A 16,959-nucleotide genomic window follows, 5' to 3' on the forward strand; every position below is an offset into this window, starting at 1 on the left:
GCTTGTCTCCTCCGCCGCCACTGCCGCACAGTAAAAGTAGTGCAGCAGCTACCCAAAACACCCCAAACACTGTGCTATCATATTTTTATACCACCCCTGAACACTGCCACCTTTCTGTTTTCTATTTATCTGCACTCCCACGCTGACGTCAGCCTTCACACTTGGACAATGAGTCAGGACATGCTGAATATAGACGGAGGAACACAAACACCTTCTACAGCATGGCTGGATCACAGTGTGCTTTGGTTAAACAAAACAGTGGGGGTGTTGGGAGGGAAGATGGGGGTGCCACTCACTGGGACAATTAAGTCTGCTTTCTTTCAGCCCCTGTCCCTCCAAATACGACAACACATTTGCATTTGATACGATTATGCATGACGAAAAGCCCCTGAACGCACCGGTTCAGCCGCGCCAGCTTTGGAGCCGCTGCATACATCGGTGGCTGAGTGGCGCATAAGCCGCACGTTTCCCTCAGATGCCATTTGAATAAGACATGATGCCAGTTTATTTTAGTAACAACAGCCGCCGCCACCACCCTCCTCCCTCGCAACCAACCGCAGACTGTTGGCAAGAAACACACTTGTCACCAGCCCTCTTCTAGTTTCCGCCTCAGGTGTAAGGGGATGGTCATTTCATATATCAATACAAAGCGTATTGAGGGCTTGTTTTCTTTTATTTACGAGCAGCAGCGTCAGCAGTTCGCGGCTCGGCAGCCGTGTGTCACCCGACCCTGGTGGTCGGTGGGATTCCTCCCACAACCAGAGTTCACCGCTTCGCACTGACACACTGGTTTTTCTCAGCGGCACACTCTCCGGGATGCTGAATAATGAATGCTGCCGCCACTGCAGCATGAGGGGAAGAATGTTCAGGAGGCCTCTCCTGGTCTTCTCTGACCTGCGGGTTAATAACCCAAACTGTCATTGGTTGTTATTGCCGTTTTAGGGGCGACCTAAAAAAAACAAAAAAAAAAACAAGCTGTAAGCTATTTTTTTGTTGTTGTTGTTGTTGTTGCAGGGGCCGACGTGGCGGTGGTGAAAACGAGGGCGGCAGAGGAGTGAGAGCTGCTCTGCTGAGGCGTCGTGGGTGACAGTGAGCTCCTCCCAGCAGCATCGACGGCGGTGCCATGATCCAGTTATAGCTGCGGGTGAGCTTCCAATCACCTCCTGTTTCCTTTTGCAGGATGAACAACGAGGGCGCCAACGGTCGGAACCCTTGAAAAATGTCTTTCTTTGAAAGAATTTTACACACACAGCGCCCCCTACATAGACCAAAACACTAGAATGGCCATAGCGCCCTCTAGGACGGTCGTAGACACATGGGACAAAGACCAATGTGTTCCTTGAATTCATACCATGGGGTCCATGGGGTGGGCTCAGTCCCGCCAACCCTGCTTGCAGATTTAATTTAATATTTTTGCCTGGGACCTTATCGTCATGTGATTTTCTGGTGTTTTGTTTGGCGGCGAAAGCTGCTACGTGGCTCATTTCGCCCTCTGTGAGAAAGAGCGCATGGATTACTTGTATTTCACGCTGGGTAAACGCTCCTCGCTGAATGGCTCATGTTTACCGCGTTTGCAGTGTTTACAGGTGCACCTCTGACAGCACTCATTCAAGGACGTGAAATGAGGCTAATGTCATTTTGCCTCGGCCATGTTGCACTCACACACATGCGCACACGTCGCGTCTGCCACTGTGGACTTCCCCAAGAAAACAAACAATTATTAGAAATATATGAACAAATAACGATGATGACGATGCAGCCCAGTCAGAGAAAATAAACGTAGCCGCCTGAAAAACCGTGCAGGACCATAATTTATCTGCAGTGAGCACACACATTGTTGTTGTTGTCTCTGTACCAGGACTCCTCAAAGTGAAGCGTGAAAACTCGGACATTAATGGTCTATTTATTTACTGCAGAATAAAAGTAATTGGCATGTATAATGGTGGTGTCCAGCCTTGGCCCGCTACCGGCCTCCCCAGTGGCCAGGAGCTGGATGTGTGCGGCGAATATGACGACCTCTGGCACTCAGCGTGGCAGCACTGAAACAACACCTGCGCTCACACGGAGAGCTCTCCCGCCCTTTGTTTAATTGAGCGCATCGGTTATTTCTCGGACGGGCCCGCCTATGCCGCCTGCCAAATTAAGTAGGAAGATGCGGGTCCTGCGGGAAGACTGGGGGGCGCAGTCTTCCCGGTCTTCCAATTTTGTAGCTGAAATGGGCTGCGTGTAACACCCGGCGCAAGAACCCCAGAAGGTTCTTGAAGTTTGGACTGCAAGAAGACTGAAAAAACGTTTTTTGTTTGTCCCGCCCACCAAAAATCAAGCCGCGTTTGGTCATTTCACCGCTCACTCTGAAAACACAGCTTGGCCTTCTCCTGGATTCAAGAAGTCCAAACCAATGAATGGGCCAGCTGACCAGGTCTTGATTGATTCAGACCATTCTGAATGGATAGCATGTTTTCTGGACGGTAAGCCTTTTATTACCGATGTGAACCTGTCAGTAGGGTTGTGATAATGAGAAAAAAATGTAGGTGTAAGTTTAAATGGAATGAAATGAAAATTTTAAACAATAATTGTTTTATTTAATACTCCTATTTCTTGGTCCAGATAATGTTTAGGCCTTTGCTGAAGGAGTATAAGACCCTGAGGGTTCACCACTGGAAACAACAATGAACCACAATGCATTGTGCACACTTGCATTCACCCATCGCTCCTCAGAAAATCCAGACAAACACGTCACCTCTGCCGCAGTCTGTTGGTCCTTCGCCACAGTGGTTTGTGCAATTTCCTAGACTTTTGCCCCTTGCTAACCAACTTGTCCTCATCTCTCTTGGTTCCCAGGTAATGCCGAGCCAAATAACCAATCCTGGAGATGCCGAAGAGAAGAGATATTCTTGCCATCGTGTTGATCGTGTTACCCTGGACTCTGCTCATCACCGTTTGGCACCAAAGCGCCATAGCGCCGCTCCTCGCCATCCGCAAGGGTACGCACTGCACCGCACGGTGCTGCACTCCACCACCAGCACTCTACTCACAATACCCAGACCTGAAGTGGGTCCTTGAACCTGGACGTTGCACTCCAGGCACGAAAAAAAAAGGGGGAAACCGTTCATTTAGAGGTGCTCGCTAACAGTGACCGGCGGCCTCATCAGGGCTCAATAACACTTAACACTCATTGTCTCAACTGCCATCAGTGTGGACATTTAACACACTTCCAACTTCGTCAGCACAATGCGGTTTGTGTTACTGCTACTGCAGACTTTGGGGTCCATTCAGTGACTCAACACGGAGGAGATCCTTTTATGTTTTCACTCCCTGCAATCAACGAAAATTACATATATATATATACATATATATATATATATATATATATATATATATATATATATATATATATATATATGTATGTATATATATATATATATATACATATATATATATGTATGTATATATATATATATATATATATATATGTATATACACACACACACACATATATATATAAGTGTGTGTGTGTACCCCACAGCGCAGATGCACAAAGGCCGCCCGAGGTCCAACAAGTCGCGACGGAAAATGTCAAACGCGGCAGAGAGTAAAGGCGAGTCCAATTACAGCACCCGCAAATCAGTCGAGCCCTTTGACCTTTACCCATAATGCTATCAATGCACAGACAGAGGTTGGCCTCTGTTAGTCAACAGGAGAGGGGGGAAGTGGTGAAGGGAGGGCTAGTTAAGAAATCATTTGTTCTTGCTCTACACACTGATAAACATCATCGCCTCACACGGCTTGCATCAACAATAGAAGTTCTTTAGTGAGTTTTATCTGCCGCAGCTTTACACACAGATTTGCCAGTGTGAGCTCTCGAGGGTTTTTTTTTTTTTTTTTCCCTTACTCAACCCGCCCTCCCCACCCCAGCACTGGCTCACTGGCTGGCAGCCTCTGGTGAACATCTGGTCATCAGCAGATTGTGTTAATCTGCCGACTGCAGAGAAATCCTCCTCGTGTCGGAGGTGCGGGCAAAGCCGGGGCAGAGCGACAAATGTCGCTGATAGCCGCGGCTCAGCGATAGAAAATTAATAGCCGCAGTGATAGGAATATTGTTGCCGGTGCCGTAAGGCCCGGAGGTGCCTCTGTTCATCTCGTCAAGTCGTCTCCCGTCATACAGCAAATAAAACTTCAGTTTTGTTCTTTTTTTTAAAAAAAGAGACATTTGGGGGGAAAAGCTGCTGTGACTCTGTTTAGCCACAACCAATGACGGACAAACCTAAAATGGATTTTAATTTGAAAGATAAATAAACAGCCAAATTTGATACGGCGATACAGACGGAAGAGCCGACTGGTCATAATCGACACATTTTCAAGAAGACATCTGTGTTGTCTTTCAACTTCTCTAAATCGTCACATGCATTTACCCGGGCAAACGTCCAACTGGACAGTAAAGACGTGGAATGAATAGCTGGGAAATGATTTAGTGGGAAAACAAAGATGCTTTGGACAGGAGAGTGCAATCTCCGGGAAACAGGCACCTTTAACGAGGCCAAAGTAGCCCCTGAAGAAACTCGCCATCCTTTGTAGCGATTCATTAGCAAGAAAGCAGGTTGGGCCGTCTGGCCCGGACATCTCATAATTAACTTTGGGTGAAATTGCATTTTTTTTTTAAATGTGAGGGAGTTGCGTCCAAGTAGCAGAAACAAAATTCTTTCCCCGTACTTTCACAAGTTAAACCAAGAAAGATTTTAGTCTTGAGATTTACACAGCGCTATGTTGATATTCTGAATGGGTTCTTTGAAACGCGCATCATGTGCAGTTGTCAGTGGCACTGAGAACATTTTAAAACATGGGGTTACTTCCACTGGATCAGGAGAAACCAAACCATTTTCAAATTGCAGATACTGGTCTGCAATTTGTCTATTCCGCCAATAATTTTACTTAAAATTAGGACTGAGGGCTTCCTTCTCTCTCTCTCTCTCTCTCTCTCTCTCTCTCTCTCTCTCTCTCTCTCTCTCCCTCCCAATACGAGACCTGAGTGATCCCCTTAGGAAACAGCTCATGTGCTGGATTAGAAGTAGTACAAGGAAGTTGGAAAAAAAAAAAAATCACTTTTGTATATTTGGTTTGGAGGAACTGAATCACCAAAATCCTGAGTCACACTTCGAGTCACACTGTGCGAAAACACAGGATTTTAACTTGGACTTGTGCCAAATGCATGTGAACATCAGATGTTCTCACCTTTGAGCCAACATGCAGTGTGTTAGCAGCAGTATCCTGAGCAGGGCATGTCTGGTAGATCTACACAGCCATAGTTTCCCCTTCCTGAAAGGGGGAAAAAAACGAATGAACAAAGAAAAAACAACGTTGACGGCTGTGCCGAGGGGGCAGCAAGGCGCCTCCTTGGCCTCTCCGAGCTCGGTCTCTCTGTCCGTCAGCTGTGTCATCCTCTCACGGTCCCTGCTTTCACTTTTTGCAGCCTGTCACCACCTAGTAAAAGAGATCTTTATCATTCCAGAGAGGCTGGCGGTGCGACACCACCGGCTCTCAGGTACACTTCACCAACCCCCCCAAAACTGGGTGAGGCACAAATACAGAGGGCAGCCCAAGGTCGCACTAATGCCTTACGTGTCTTCTTATCACCCCCCACCCACACACACACACACTCATACAAATTCTGCAGATGACGGCACGGAGGGGAAGAGGGAGGCTGGCGGCCAGGCGCAGGACTCCAAGGAATACTGTTCCTCCGACAAGGACATAGTGGAGGTGGTGAGGACGGAGTACGTGTACACCAGGCCGCCGCCCTGGTCCGACGTGCTGCCCACCATCCATATCATCACCCCGACGTACAGCCGGCCGGTGCAAAAGGCGGAGCTGACCCGGCTGGCAAACACCTTTCTGCACGTCCCCAACCTGCACTGGATCCTGGTGGAGGACTCGCAGCGGCGGACGCCGCTGGTCACGCGGCTCCTCCGCGAGACGGGTCTGAACTACACCCACCTCAACGTGGAGACGCCCAGGAACTATAAGCTGCGGGGGGACACCCGCGACCCACGCATGCCCAGGGGGACCATGCAGAGGAACCTGGCCCTGCGGTGGCTGAGGGAGACGTTTAACGCCAACAGCAGCCAAGCCGGGATCGTCTACTTTGCGGATGACGACAACACGTACAGCCTGGAGCTGTTCGAGGAGGTCAGTGTTGCAGAGGCTCACGTACCAAACACACAATATTGTGGGCTGGACGGGAATTTCGGTTTAGTGCTGGTGTTTTCAAATATCCCCCGTTAGAGGGGCCACAAATGGAATGACACAGCCTACGTACGTCCAGATTGCAATGAACAGCTTTGCACACCTAATTGTCTGACACGCTTAGATATTGAACAAAAAGTGGGCGGTCCCTAAAAGCAACAGCTCATCTATTATCCTCTATGCATAATGACTGATAGACACCAGACGTTCCATCCTGTTTTTACTGCAGGTTTCAGCAACAAAAGATAACGGTACTATTTTCAAATGAGTCCACAATGATCCCGTTTGATCTGCGATGATCAGGTTTTTGCTAGTCAAGTTTTCAGTTTTCGCCCTTTCAAATGCACGGGACACATGACGTCCACTGAAGTCGGCTGGAGGAAAAGCCACCACACACGGCCGTTAGCTCAGGAAGGTCTTCTGGAGATGGAAGCCTTCACGGTGAAGCTCGACAGGACAGCCTGTTCTGCCTGTTCAGGGAGCTCCGAAGCTCAGCGGCCATTCAGCTCAGAAGTAATGACTGGAATTAATGAGGCCGGCCTTCAAGGTTGGCAAGGCCTCATAGCATTGTGGTGCGGCCCTTTAGAGCTTCACATCTATATTTCAGTCACTACCTCTTTTTTTGGTTTGTTTTTATTTCCCAAAAGAGGCAACATGGCGGTGATCCTGTGATCCTGGCTTTGCTGCACTTTTGGGAAAATTCTGCACAAAGCGAAGCTGCAGTCATTACCTCTCACCTGCCACGGGTGGCGCTGTCTCGGCTAAGCGCCGAGACACAAAGTGAAATACACAGCGCCATAAAATCTGCTTATGTAAGGAGAGGGCGGGGCTGTAAATTTCTTGGCACCTGGTGCATCTCCCCCTCAATTTAACGAGCGCAGCCGGGAGGGGCAGGGGGTTGGTGGAGGGAACCAATCAGCACGTCTCCGCACATCCATCTCCACGCTGCTTGAATTACCACAGCGGCAGACGGCGCCTGGATTCGGCGCGTGTGAGTCTCAAGTCTTGTTAGCGGTGCAGACGCAGAGGGTCGTAAATGCAGCAGTGGGTATCGACGGACCCCGTCATTGCCTTTTTTTTCTTTTTTTTTATTGAGGAATCGGGCCGAGACGCTCGCTGCTCCTCCGCAGGCTCTCCATCACCTCCAACGTGCCGATTTATGAGGCTGAGTAACGGCTGTGAGGGGCCTAGTGGGCCGACGGAGACCAGAAGAAAAAGAGAAAGTGACAGCCAGACAGACAGGAAGCGGAGGGCGGACTGCAGACACCGTTTGCTGACACAGTTATAAAAGTGCTGCAGTTTGCCAAGATGTTCAGATGGGACTTTAAGTCGCACCTCGATTTTTAATATTTTGGCCACCATTCTGATTTATTTACATTTTATGACAAAACAAACAAACAAAAAATCATTTCATTTCAAACGCTGTCAGACCGAGACTGGGGCCAGTACTGGTTCAGCATTTTCTGCTCTGGTCTGAGATAAAAGATGGGGTGGGGGAAGGGGGTCGGAGAGTCACGGTGAGGTCTTCACTTTTCTGCTGGACTAGTGAGCTAACGTAGCGTAACATCTCAGCGTAATGTCTCGGATAAATAGCAGAAACGAAAATAGACCCGGAGAGCAGTGGCGCAGGAGGAAGCTATATTTTTGGGTGGGCTACTAAACAAAAGAGGGGGGAGTTGAACCTTTTCACTGAAATATAGGTCTAAAGGTCCTTACACACCGGGCAATAGGCAAAGCGACGCAAATAAACAACGCAAAAATGCTATTTTCTTTGCAAGCAAATTTTTCCCAAATGCTGGCACTAGATAGGACTGAAATTGAATAAACTGTAACATGAAAGAAATGAGTAAAATATAACGTAGGAACAGTTTCCATTTCCTGTCGATGCAAAACAGGAAGTACAGCCCAGAAAGTTCATATCAACTGAGGCAACAGCGGATGGGAGAGAAGAAAGGGGAGGCTGCACTTTGCTGTTCTGCCCCAATTTACATTCCCACCAGACGCATCAGGCAGCTCCCACATGTTGGCTCCACCTGATTTATGCCTCCTGTCAAATTAGGTAGCGTACGAGTTGAGCGGGCTGGTTATATTTAGGGCACGGTGAGAAGACGGATAGATTCATTTGCAGCTTCACAACACAACCCAGCGGCACCTTAACTTCCAGCGGCACGATAACCACTTGTCTTTAAACTGCAGCGTCTCTCCACACACCTACAGCTCATTATGTTGTGTCAAAGCTGTTGTCTCCGAAGCCCCAAATCCGCAGATTCCCATAAGCCCCTCCGGCCCGTCTCGTGCAGTCTACCCCCTGCTACTCTCTGATCCCTTCAAGTGCTCACACAGCAGCCCGCCGCGCCGCAGACCCGCATGCAAACACACAGGCGACGCTTCAACAGCCATTCAGCGTTTGAGCTTTTAGGGCAGCGGGTGCCTGCCTTCGCCCCGCGACAGCACAGTTAGCTCAGGGAGCTCAAACACAGTTTTGAATCGCTTGTTAGCAAAAGCTGCTTCCAGAAAAATCATGGCAATCATCACGTATCCACCGGGTGAGGAGTCTATCGAAGGCTGTCAAGCAGACCAATCAGATTCGTCACTGGGCGGATTTAGCCGTACAGCACCGGCTCACTGCTAGCCTCAACTGTCAAATTTGCCAGTTGAGGGTGAAGCAAAGCATGTGTAATAAAACACACTTTATCCTGAAATGTTTGCAACGTTAAAATGCAACAGCCTCTGCGAGCAGCGTCCGCGTGGAACTCTTCAGCTGTCGTTTACGTGCCCCAAGAGCTTCTTCCTTCCTGCCGCTCTTCCCCTGTGGTTTTTCAGAGCAGCTTTAAAAAGCCACTTTTCTCATTCTTGTACTTGCTGCCCTTTTATCCGCAAAGGAAGCAGAATCTATCTTTTCTTGGAATCCGTGATGAATTAAGACGGGTTGGAGAGGGTTTTTCGGGGTGGTTTCAGAGGATGTTCTGTCTGTGCAAACTCACATAGAGAACACAGTTTCTCAGGGAAGTGAGGCGAGCTAACAAAACTTGTCCTTCTGGATTGTTTACCGGGCAAAATAATAATAGTAATAAAAAACTGTGCCAAACGTCCCCTCCGACCACCACCCCACATCCCCTCACATTCGTATGAAGCAATGTGGGTTAAGTTTCTTGCCCAAGGACGCGACAAACACGGAGCGGGACCTGAACTACCAACCTTCCGGTCATTGGACAACCCACTCTACCTCCTGAGCTACAAGTCTCCCTAAAATAGTACAGCAATTTAAAAATGTTTTGCCAGACCACCACAATTCAACATCTCTTTGCTAACGCTAACGGATGCATTCTGTGGAAGGTATCATCGAGGCACCAAGTCCGATTGCATCATCGCGCCACTCAAATCCTTTTCCCCTCATTTGCAAATAAACACACATTCACACACACTCACACGCACTCGTGTTGCACAGCGAAACCGGCTCCCGCCTCAACCGCAACCTTCTTTATGCGGGGAGATTAAAAGGGACGAATCGGAGAGAAGGTCAGCGGCGCCTTAAAGAGTCTCTGCGGACGAGCGACGGCTCGGCTCCATCGCCAGCCCCTCCCTCGCCGCCCGCCCGCTCCAGAACCTCGTTAGAGACGGCGCCCTCTAATTACCTCATTGTCGGGCAGCTGCTGAACAATGTACGCGGGTGGCTTCCATCTAACGATGTGTCAGCTGCACGCGGCTACAATGTCCCGGTCAATATTCACTGTCTTTCAAGATGAATAATGGCGGCGGCGCTAAAAACCCTCTGACGCTCAGGCTCTCCGTCCCGCTGTCATGTCGGCGCTTTACGGATGACTAATTCTCCTTCTTTGCCTCCTCTTTACCCCCTCCCTCCATCCCTCCCCCCTTCCGCCGACAGATGAGGTCGACTCGGAAGGTCTCCGTGTGGCCCGTGGCCTTCGTGGGGGGGCTGCGCTACGAGTCGCCCAAGGTCAACGCGGCAGGGAAGGTGTACGGCTGGAAGACGGTCTTCGATCCCCACCGGCCCTTCGGCATCGACATGGCCGGCTTCGCCATCAACCTGAGGCTCATCCTCTTCAAGCCGCAGGCCTACTTCAAGCTCCGCGGCGTCAAGGGCGGCTACCAGGAGAGCAGCCTGCTGCGGGAGCTCGTCACGCTCAACGACCTGGAGCCCAAAGCGGCCAATTGCACTAAGGTGAGCCTCCCTAGCACCCCCCATCCCCCACTGCCCAAGCGGTTCCCGCTCAGACAGAGGCACTTTCGAACGCCGATGGTAAAATTCTGCAGGCGAATGAAGGAAGTATCGTTGCCTGTAAATAATTTATCGTTTGCTTTTTGGAAGCTGCAACATTTTATAAAGACAATATCCAACAGAATCCAGGACATTTTTCTTGGCTGCGGTGATATTGATGACTTGCTCACTTGCTCTCGCTCTCTCTCTCGCACACACACACACACACACACACACACACACACACACACACACACACACCTGCACAAAATATTGTATTTCCAAGTGCACCTTGGTCAATATTTAATTCTAAACTCGTTCTAATTTCCTGTTTAGCTGAGTGTGTTTTTTTGTTGTTTTGTATCACAAAAGTGATACAAAACTATGAGATGAAAGATTTAACATCTGCAATAATGAGGACACTTAAAAAGGTCACTGCTATGAACAGGGAAATCTGTGTGATTCCACTCCAGACACACACACACACACACACACAAACACACTGTTTCCTTTACTGTCCAATACAGACTCAAATCAGCTCGAGGTGAAACGAGGAAACGGAGCTGATGATGTTGGACATGTTGTACAAACTGCAAACTGTGATGCAGTGAAACGTTCAGCTGAGGTGATCACGACTTTTAAAAGAATATCTGCAGCGGGAAAAGTTGGTGGTCATCGATTTTTTTTTTTCCACATTATTTTATTTCTATACCTCTGTACTGCCCACGTGCACTCTTGCACTCGCATGCTTGAGCAGGAGCCTGGAGGGTAACAACAGCCTGAGATCTGCTGCTGCTGATGCTGCTGCTGCTGCTGCTCTCTTGCTCACGGCTGCCAGCTTCTGGCCGGGGTCACATCGCTGAGAGGAGTCAGCCAGAGAGCCACACACACTCACTCACACACACACACACACACACACACACACACACACACACACACACACACACACTGAGGCAGAGGAGAGGAGATGCTCAGCACCGACTTTCACTGATGCTCTCCTCCATCCATTCAGAAGAGGAAATGAAGAGATTGAAGGAAGGGAATGTAATTGAAATTTGGTCGGGGGGGCATCGCGCTGATTACAGATGAGTGTGAGGATGGGCCCAAAGGTTGCAAGGAGAAATAAAAAAAATATAGTTTAAAAACAAGGGAAGGCGAGTGTGTGTGTGGGTGGGCATCGTCTGCTCTGTCCTTTATAATCTTTCACTCCTGCAGCAAAGGGTGACTATTAACCTCCTGGCCTGCTGCACCTGACTGGGCTTCTGGCACTCCTCAAACACTCCTCATGCATAATTCATGGCCGCCGCTGCCATGGCAAGATGAAAGGAAGGAAGGTTCCAGCGTGGAGGAGCCAGCAGGGGGAAATGAGCTCCCCAAACTTTGCCAGCCCCTCTCCTCCTCTTTCATTCCTGCCGCTCACTCGGCACTGCAGCCGCTTCTCTGGCCAAAAACCATCTCCAGCCTCCGGATTCACAACCACGCCAGCGCTGAGAAGCATCTTCAGCCAGTTTGTCGTTCCTGCGGGGCGCAAGGAGGTCGAGATTCTCGGGAGAAGACCCGACGGCGGGTCAACCGGTGTGACGGTGTGTTTTTCTCTCCCCTCCAGATACTCGTTTGGCACACGAGAACGGAGAAACCCGTCCTCGTCAACGAGGGGAAGAAGGGATTCACGGACCCAAACGTGGAGATTTGACTCCTCCTGTTCCTCCCTCAACTCGGTAAACAAGGCTTCTTTTGCTGATATTTATAGGCCGGACGGGACGGCTGTTTGACTTATTTTTCTCGTCTATTCACAAAAAAAGTCCCATATCAAGAAAGGAGAGGCTCATTTAAAGCCTTCTCACCATTTTCAGAGCTTTAGTTCTCACTCTGAGCTCCATCATAGCAGTGTTGCGAAAAGGAAGGAAAAAGAATTCTAAATCGCATTTAGCTCTCTGTTTGCATCCCCCTGTTAAAACTAAAACTGACATTGAAACCTGTCGTTCTTTTAACATGAGACATCACGTCTAGTTTGGATTAAACCGCTTCGACTGAAGCAGCAACAGCAAGGTTTGCATTCACTTCCTCTGTTCTCTTCTTGTGGTTTTGGCTCGGCAATACGAACCCTCGATGAAAAGCGCTATGTTGAAGCTTTCCACTAATCCCAAAATCTCAGTGTCGCAGGCTGGCTCAGTTTTTCATATTTTCCCCCATGTTATCAAGTGGATTTTTATTTATTTTTTTTTTTAATGTATTTCTTCTCTCCATTTGTTGCGCGATAGGAGACAATTACTGCAGCTGTTGTCCGTAATTAAATTTTTGCCAGCAAAATAAACACATCCAATTAACTCCACTTGGGGATTAGTGCACTTCCGCGCCGCATCTTAATCCTTTTCTCACTCTTGCAGGTGATTGGACCTGCAGAGCCTCCAGGAACAACGTCAAATGGGGACAAGAGGGGTGGGGGGGGGGGCCTGCTCCTCCCGACTCTCTCATCAGACATTTTTACCACCAGACTTGAAAACCCGTGAATAAGAACACGATGTATGTCAAAGCACAGATTAACGCCGAGAGGCCGGCGCGTTGCAGAGCCTCTCAGACTGAGAAGCGGACGGCAGAGGGACAGCACAATCTGAAACCAACCCAACAACCACACAAGCAGGTGTAAGAAGAAGAAGAACAACAACAACAACAAAAAAAACTCAAACAAAAACGCCTCCTTTCATATCATGAATCAGAGAGACGAGAGACGGGGGAAAAACGCTTTGTCCACGTCTGCACATAACACGAGGAAGCGAAGCACCTGGATTCAGACTCTGTTCAGACGGAGACTTTTTTTTTTTCCTCCAAGCAAACAAAAAAAAGAAATGTGAAGAATGTCCTTTGCTGAGGAGGAGAAAAAAATAAATGTTTGCTGTAATGTACCTTAATTTGTTGAAGCGTCCCACTCGCCATCACTTGCTCGTTTCAGTCTTTTTCTCGAGTCATCGCTCGTCACCTTTGTAGCGTCGTCATCGTCACCGCCGCCGCCACCGTTCACCGCACACACGTCTGAAATATTCCCCCATGTTGTGTTTGGGAGCTGACACATACATACATACACACATACACACACTTACACATGCTGAGCACTTAAAAAGAAGAAGAAAAAAAAGAAAAAAAAAGAGAACAGAGTTTGTTGCTTCACGGCAACGTATGTAAATAGTTATTTAAGATGAGAACAATCACAGTATTAGAGTGGACATTTGATTTGAGCGTCGTAATAACAGTAGTCAGGGCTGGAACAAAAAGAGGAAAGCATTTCTTTCTCTTTCCTGAAGTTTTAAAGACGGAAAAAATCTTTTCCCTGGGAAACAGAAAATCTCCCCTCGCGAGAAGAAAACATCTGTAGGCTTAGAGGAGCAGCGGCGCTGGAATAGCTGTGCATTTTCTTTTTTCCCAAACATCATTACTTCTGCCAGTCAACTTAGAAATAGAACTTGGTCTGACAAGCTCTGGTTCTGCCAGTGAACTCAGCTCAACTCCTCACCTGAGGCTGGATGAGCTCCAGAGGATCTTCAGACAACGGACGAAGACGCGAGCGAACGTCAATTATCTTTGCGAATGTCTGCTTCCGTCCCAGTTTATGGTGAGCGCAAAGTCAGACGTTCTCTCATTATGGAACATCATCGCTGTTTGTTGCGAGTGTTTGTTGGCTTCGGCTCTGGAGTTGGAACACTGCCAAAAGTTCCCGCCAGCACAAATCGCACTCGCAAGCTTCTTTGTAATTTGCGTTTTCTGCTCCCTCAAAGAAAAATTACCTAAGAGGAGAAAAACCCGCTTGAGCGTGCGCAGAAAACTTTTACCTGCTCACTTGCAAATCTTTTTCTCAGGTTTTTCTCAGTAAGTGGGCGGCATGCATTCACCATTGTACCTGAATACGATTGGTTGACCAACTTCACCAACAGGACAGTAAGCAGACCACCCAGAAAACAGGACAAAACACAAGGTGTGGCCTGAATGCCTTAATGCCTCTATAGTGATCCGCTGCAATATATGTAGGTAAATAGGAACAAAATCTTCTCTTGTTTGCAAAATGTCACACAGCGCAATGAAATTCAACCTGTTTGTTGGGCGTGTCTCCTGTTTCCTCCATCGACATTAGTTCCATAAAAACGTTGTGACTTTGGATCCTGTTGCACACATAGACTACATTTTTTATTTTGGTAAAACCATTTTTCTTCATGTTCTCGATGTGATCCATTGTCTCTGATAATTGCTAAGTTGAAAGAAATGACTTTGTAAAAAAACACACACTGGTGATCGGCATGCCGCCCCCTTACTGACAACAGCCTCCTTGTAGAAAACTCACTTGTGTAGGTTTTGCAAAAGAGACAATTGTCGCACGAGAGGAACCTTTAGAATCCGTTCATGCAGATGAGCAGGTGAATGTTTTATGCACACCTTCACGCCCGAGCAGGTGATATTAAAGACATTTTAGCAACATTGAGCAAGGAAGCAGAAATACAGGTAACAAAAAAATGTGTGATTTGCATTTGCGGAACTTTTAGCTGTGTTCTAACTCCATCGAGCGCCATCAGTTCCTAAGAACTGACATCGAAGCTTTGTATGCGTAGCTGGAATCCACCAAACGAGTCGAGTCGATTTCTGCAAAACGGCTCGAGAGTCATGGACCCGATTTATAAGTGAACACCAGAATTTCCCTCCTTTTTGAGAGCCGTTCTCTCGATCTAGTGTGTGGGAGACGGCGCCGATGTTGCTTTGAACTGGCAGCAGAGCTAAGGGGGGGAAAAGCACAACACAACCTGTGTCGCCATGCGAGCGTCTTGAGGAGCTACCGCCAGATGATGATTTTTCTTTTTGCCTCCCTCCCCTCCCCCGTCTGATTTTTCTTAGATCCACCCTAACGACGGTCATCATTGGTTGTGACACTGTGTAACAACGTTATTCTGCGCCGCACCATAATAGAATCTCTGCTTGACAAATCGCCCGTCCGCAGCAATGCGCAGCGGTGCTCCTTATCTGGCATCAGCAGCTGGAGATAATTCAAACACAGAGCCTCATTGTAACACTACCACATTATCTCTGGCCAACAAACCCCACAAGACACTGGTGCAGTGTAACAACTCCCAAAAGACGCCGGAATCGCAAAAAATAAGAGTCAAATTCTTAATATATTAATTTATCTATTTATTTCAAGGGGGTGTGGTTAAAATAGGCCAGTGTTTGCCTTTTATATTTCTCACTTTATTTTTCCATGTGGTCTTTCTTTTAAAAGAAAAAGAAAAGGGAAGCATGCTCATGTTCAGCAAAATGTACCATCAGTTTGATCAGTAGGAGTTCAGTGCTGACAGAAGAACTCGCACAAGAGTTCTGTTTTCAAAGGGCCAGTTGGAGCAGTTAAAGGTCCCATATTATTCAAAGTAAAATCCATTTATTAACATGTTCTAACCATGATCTGTGTCTCTTCCTGTCAATAAACCTTCCAGAGGTTCACCCTCTACTTTTCTTTTTTTTTCTCTCTCTCGCTCTCTCCCCTTTTTAAAGTTTGGCTAACACGGCCCTTTGTGATGTCATAACTGGCACCCTGAACTCCCAGCCAGGTGCAGGTTCTTCCCTCTGGGGCAGATTGTTTTTCCTGGTGAGAATCTGCCGCGCTGGGAACTTCTGAGTTCTCCAGCAGTCAGCAGAAACGTCTCCTGCGGAACTCTTCGTCGCGAAGTGGGAGCAACTGCCCACAGTTTGCGGTTCCAAAACTGAAATCTTCGGCAGCCTGCGCATGTGTGTGTGACTTGTCGTGTTGTGTGCTGTAGGCTAATCATGCTAACGACACCGACGGAAGCCTCCAGCTTTGCTTTTGTGACTTTTGTTGTCGATGCAAAAACCCTGAGCTCTGAATTCCAAAATCTGCAGCTAAAGGAAGATGAAGGAAGATTCCAAGATGAAAAATCAAGATCTAATTGGAACGATATGGGACCTTTAATCATAAATCTATCAATCCAACTTATTTTTTCTCTTCTGTTTATCCGGAAATCCGTCCTTAACTCTATTATAGTATTAAAGTGGCCAAAAACTGCGTCTCCGAGCTTTTCTGTGCTCAACTGTGTCGCACCTCTTTGACCAACCGAAGCAACTGGACAATTTAAAGGGCTTCCACACAGAGAACGCAACAGCTTTTGTCTGCCATCCACATTTGGATATTTCCCCCGATAGACCAACGTACTACTGAGCAATATCGAGCACTCACAGTTTACCCTGCTGGAATCAACCCAGCTGCCGGTGTCGCCATATTTACATGAGCGAGCGTCACCCTCTGCGGGCTTCTCGAAAGGCACAAAGCACTCTGCACAGCCCAGCATTCTCCACGTCCTCATCTCCGTCATCATTTTTACGGCCTCATGTGATTCACATTTTATGCATGTGACTCTTACGGTTGTTTCTTTGCCGCAGCGGCTCCTTCTCTGAGAGAGACATTAGTTGAATCAAGAGAAATAAAAGAACTGAGAAGAAAATCCCTGTTG

General features: G+C 47.9%; 1 protein-coding gene across 4 annotated transcripts in view; it reads left to right on the forward strand.

The window, feature by feature from the left end:
* The window catches only part of b3gat1a (beta-1,3-glucuronyltransferase 1 (glucuronosyltransferase P) a), a 59,169-nt gene extending 46,984 nt beyond the window's left edge, over nt 1–12,185 (forward strand). For 2 of the 4 annotated variants that reach the window (XM_076049790.1, XM_076049789.1), the window contains 6 exons: nt 1,015–1,144; nt 2,842–2,984; nt 5,468–5,539; nt 5,672–6,183; nt 10,127–10,423; nt 12,066–12,185. In XM_076049790.1, the coding sequence (XP_075905905.1) occupies nt 2,873–2,984; nt 5,468–5,539; nt 5,672–6,183; nt 10,127–10,423; nt 12,066–12,152 (1,080 nt within the window). In that variant the 5' untranslated portion in view covers nt 1,015–1,144; nt 2,842–2,872 and the 3' untranslated portion in view covers nt 12,153–12,185. The remainder of the gene's footprint in view (nt 1–1,014; nt 1,145–2,841; nt 2,985–5,467; nt 5,540–5,671; nt 6,184–10,126; nt 10,424–12,065) is intronic. The other 2 variants (XM_076049791.1, XM_076049792.1) reach the window with 2 other exon arrangements.
* The last annotated feature ends 4,774 nt before the right edge of the window (nt 12,186–16,959 follow it).

Source organism: Nelusetta ayraudi, unplaced genomic scaffold (assembly GCF_046127955.1).
Source record: "Nelusetta ayraudi isolate G7.1 ecotype Tasmania unplaced genomic scaffold, CSIRO-AGI_Nayr_v1 ptg000120l, whole genome shotgun sequence".
Classification (NCBI taxonomy): Eukaryota; Metazoa; Chordata; class Actinopteri; order Tetraodontiformes; family Monacanthidae; genus Nelusetta; species Nelusetta ayraudi.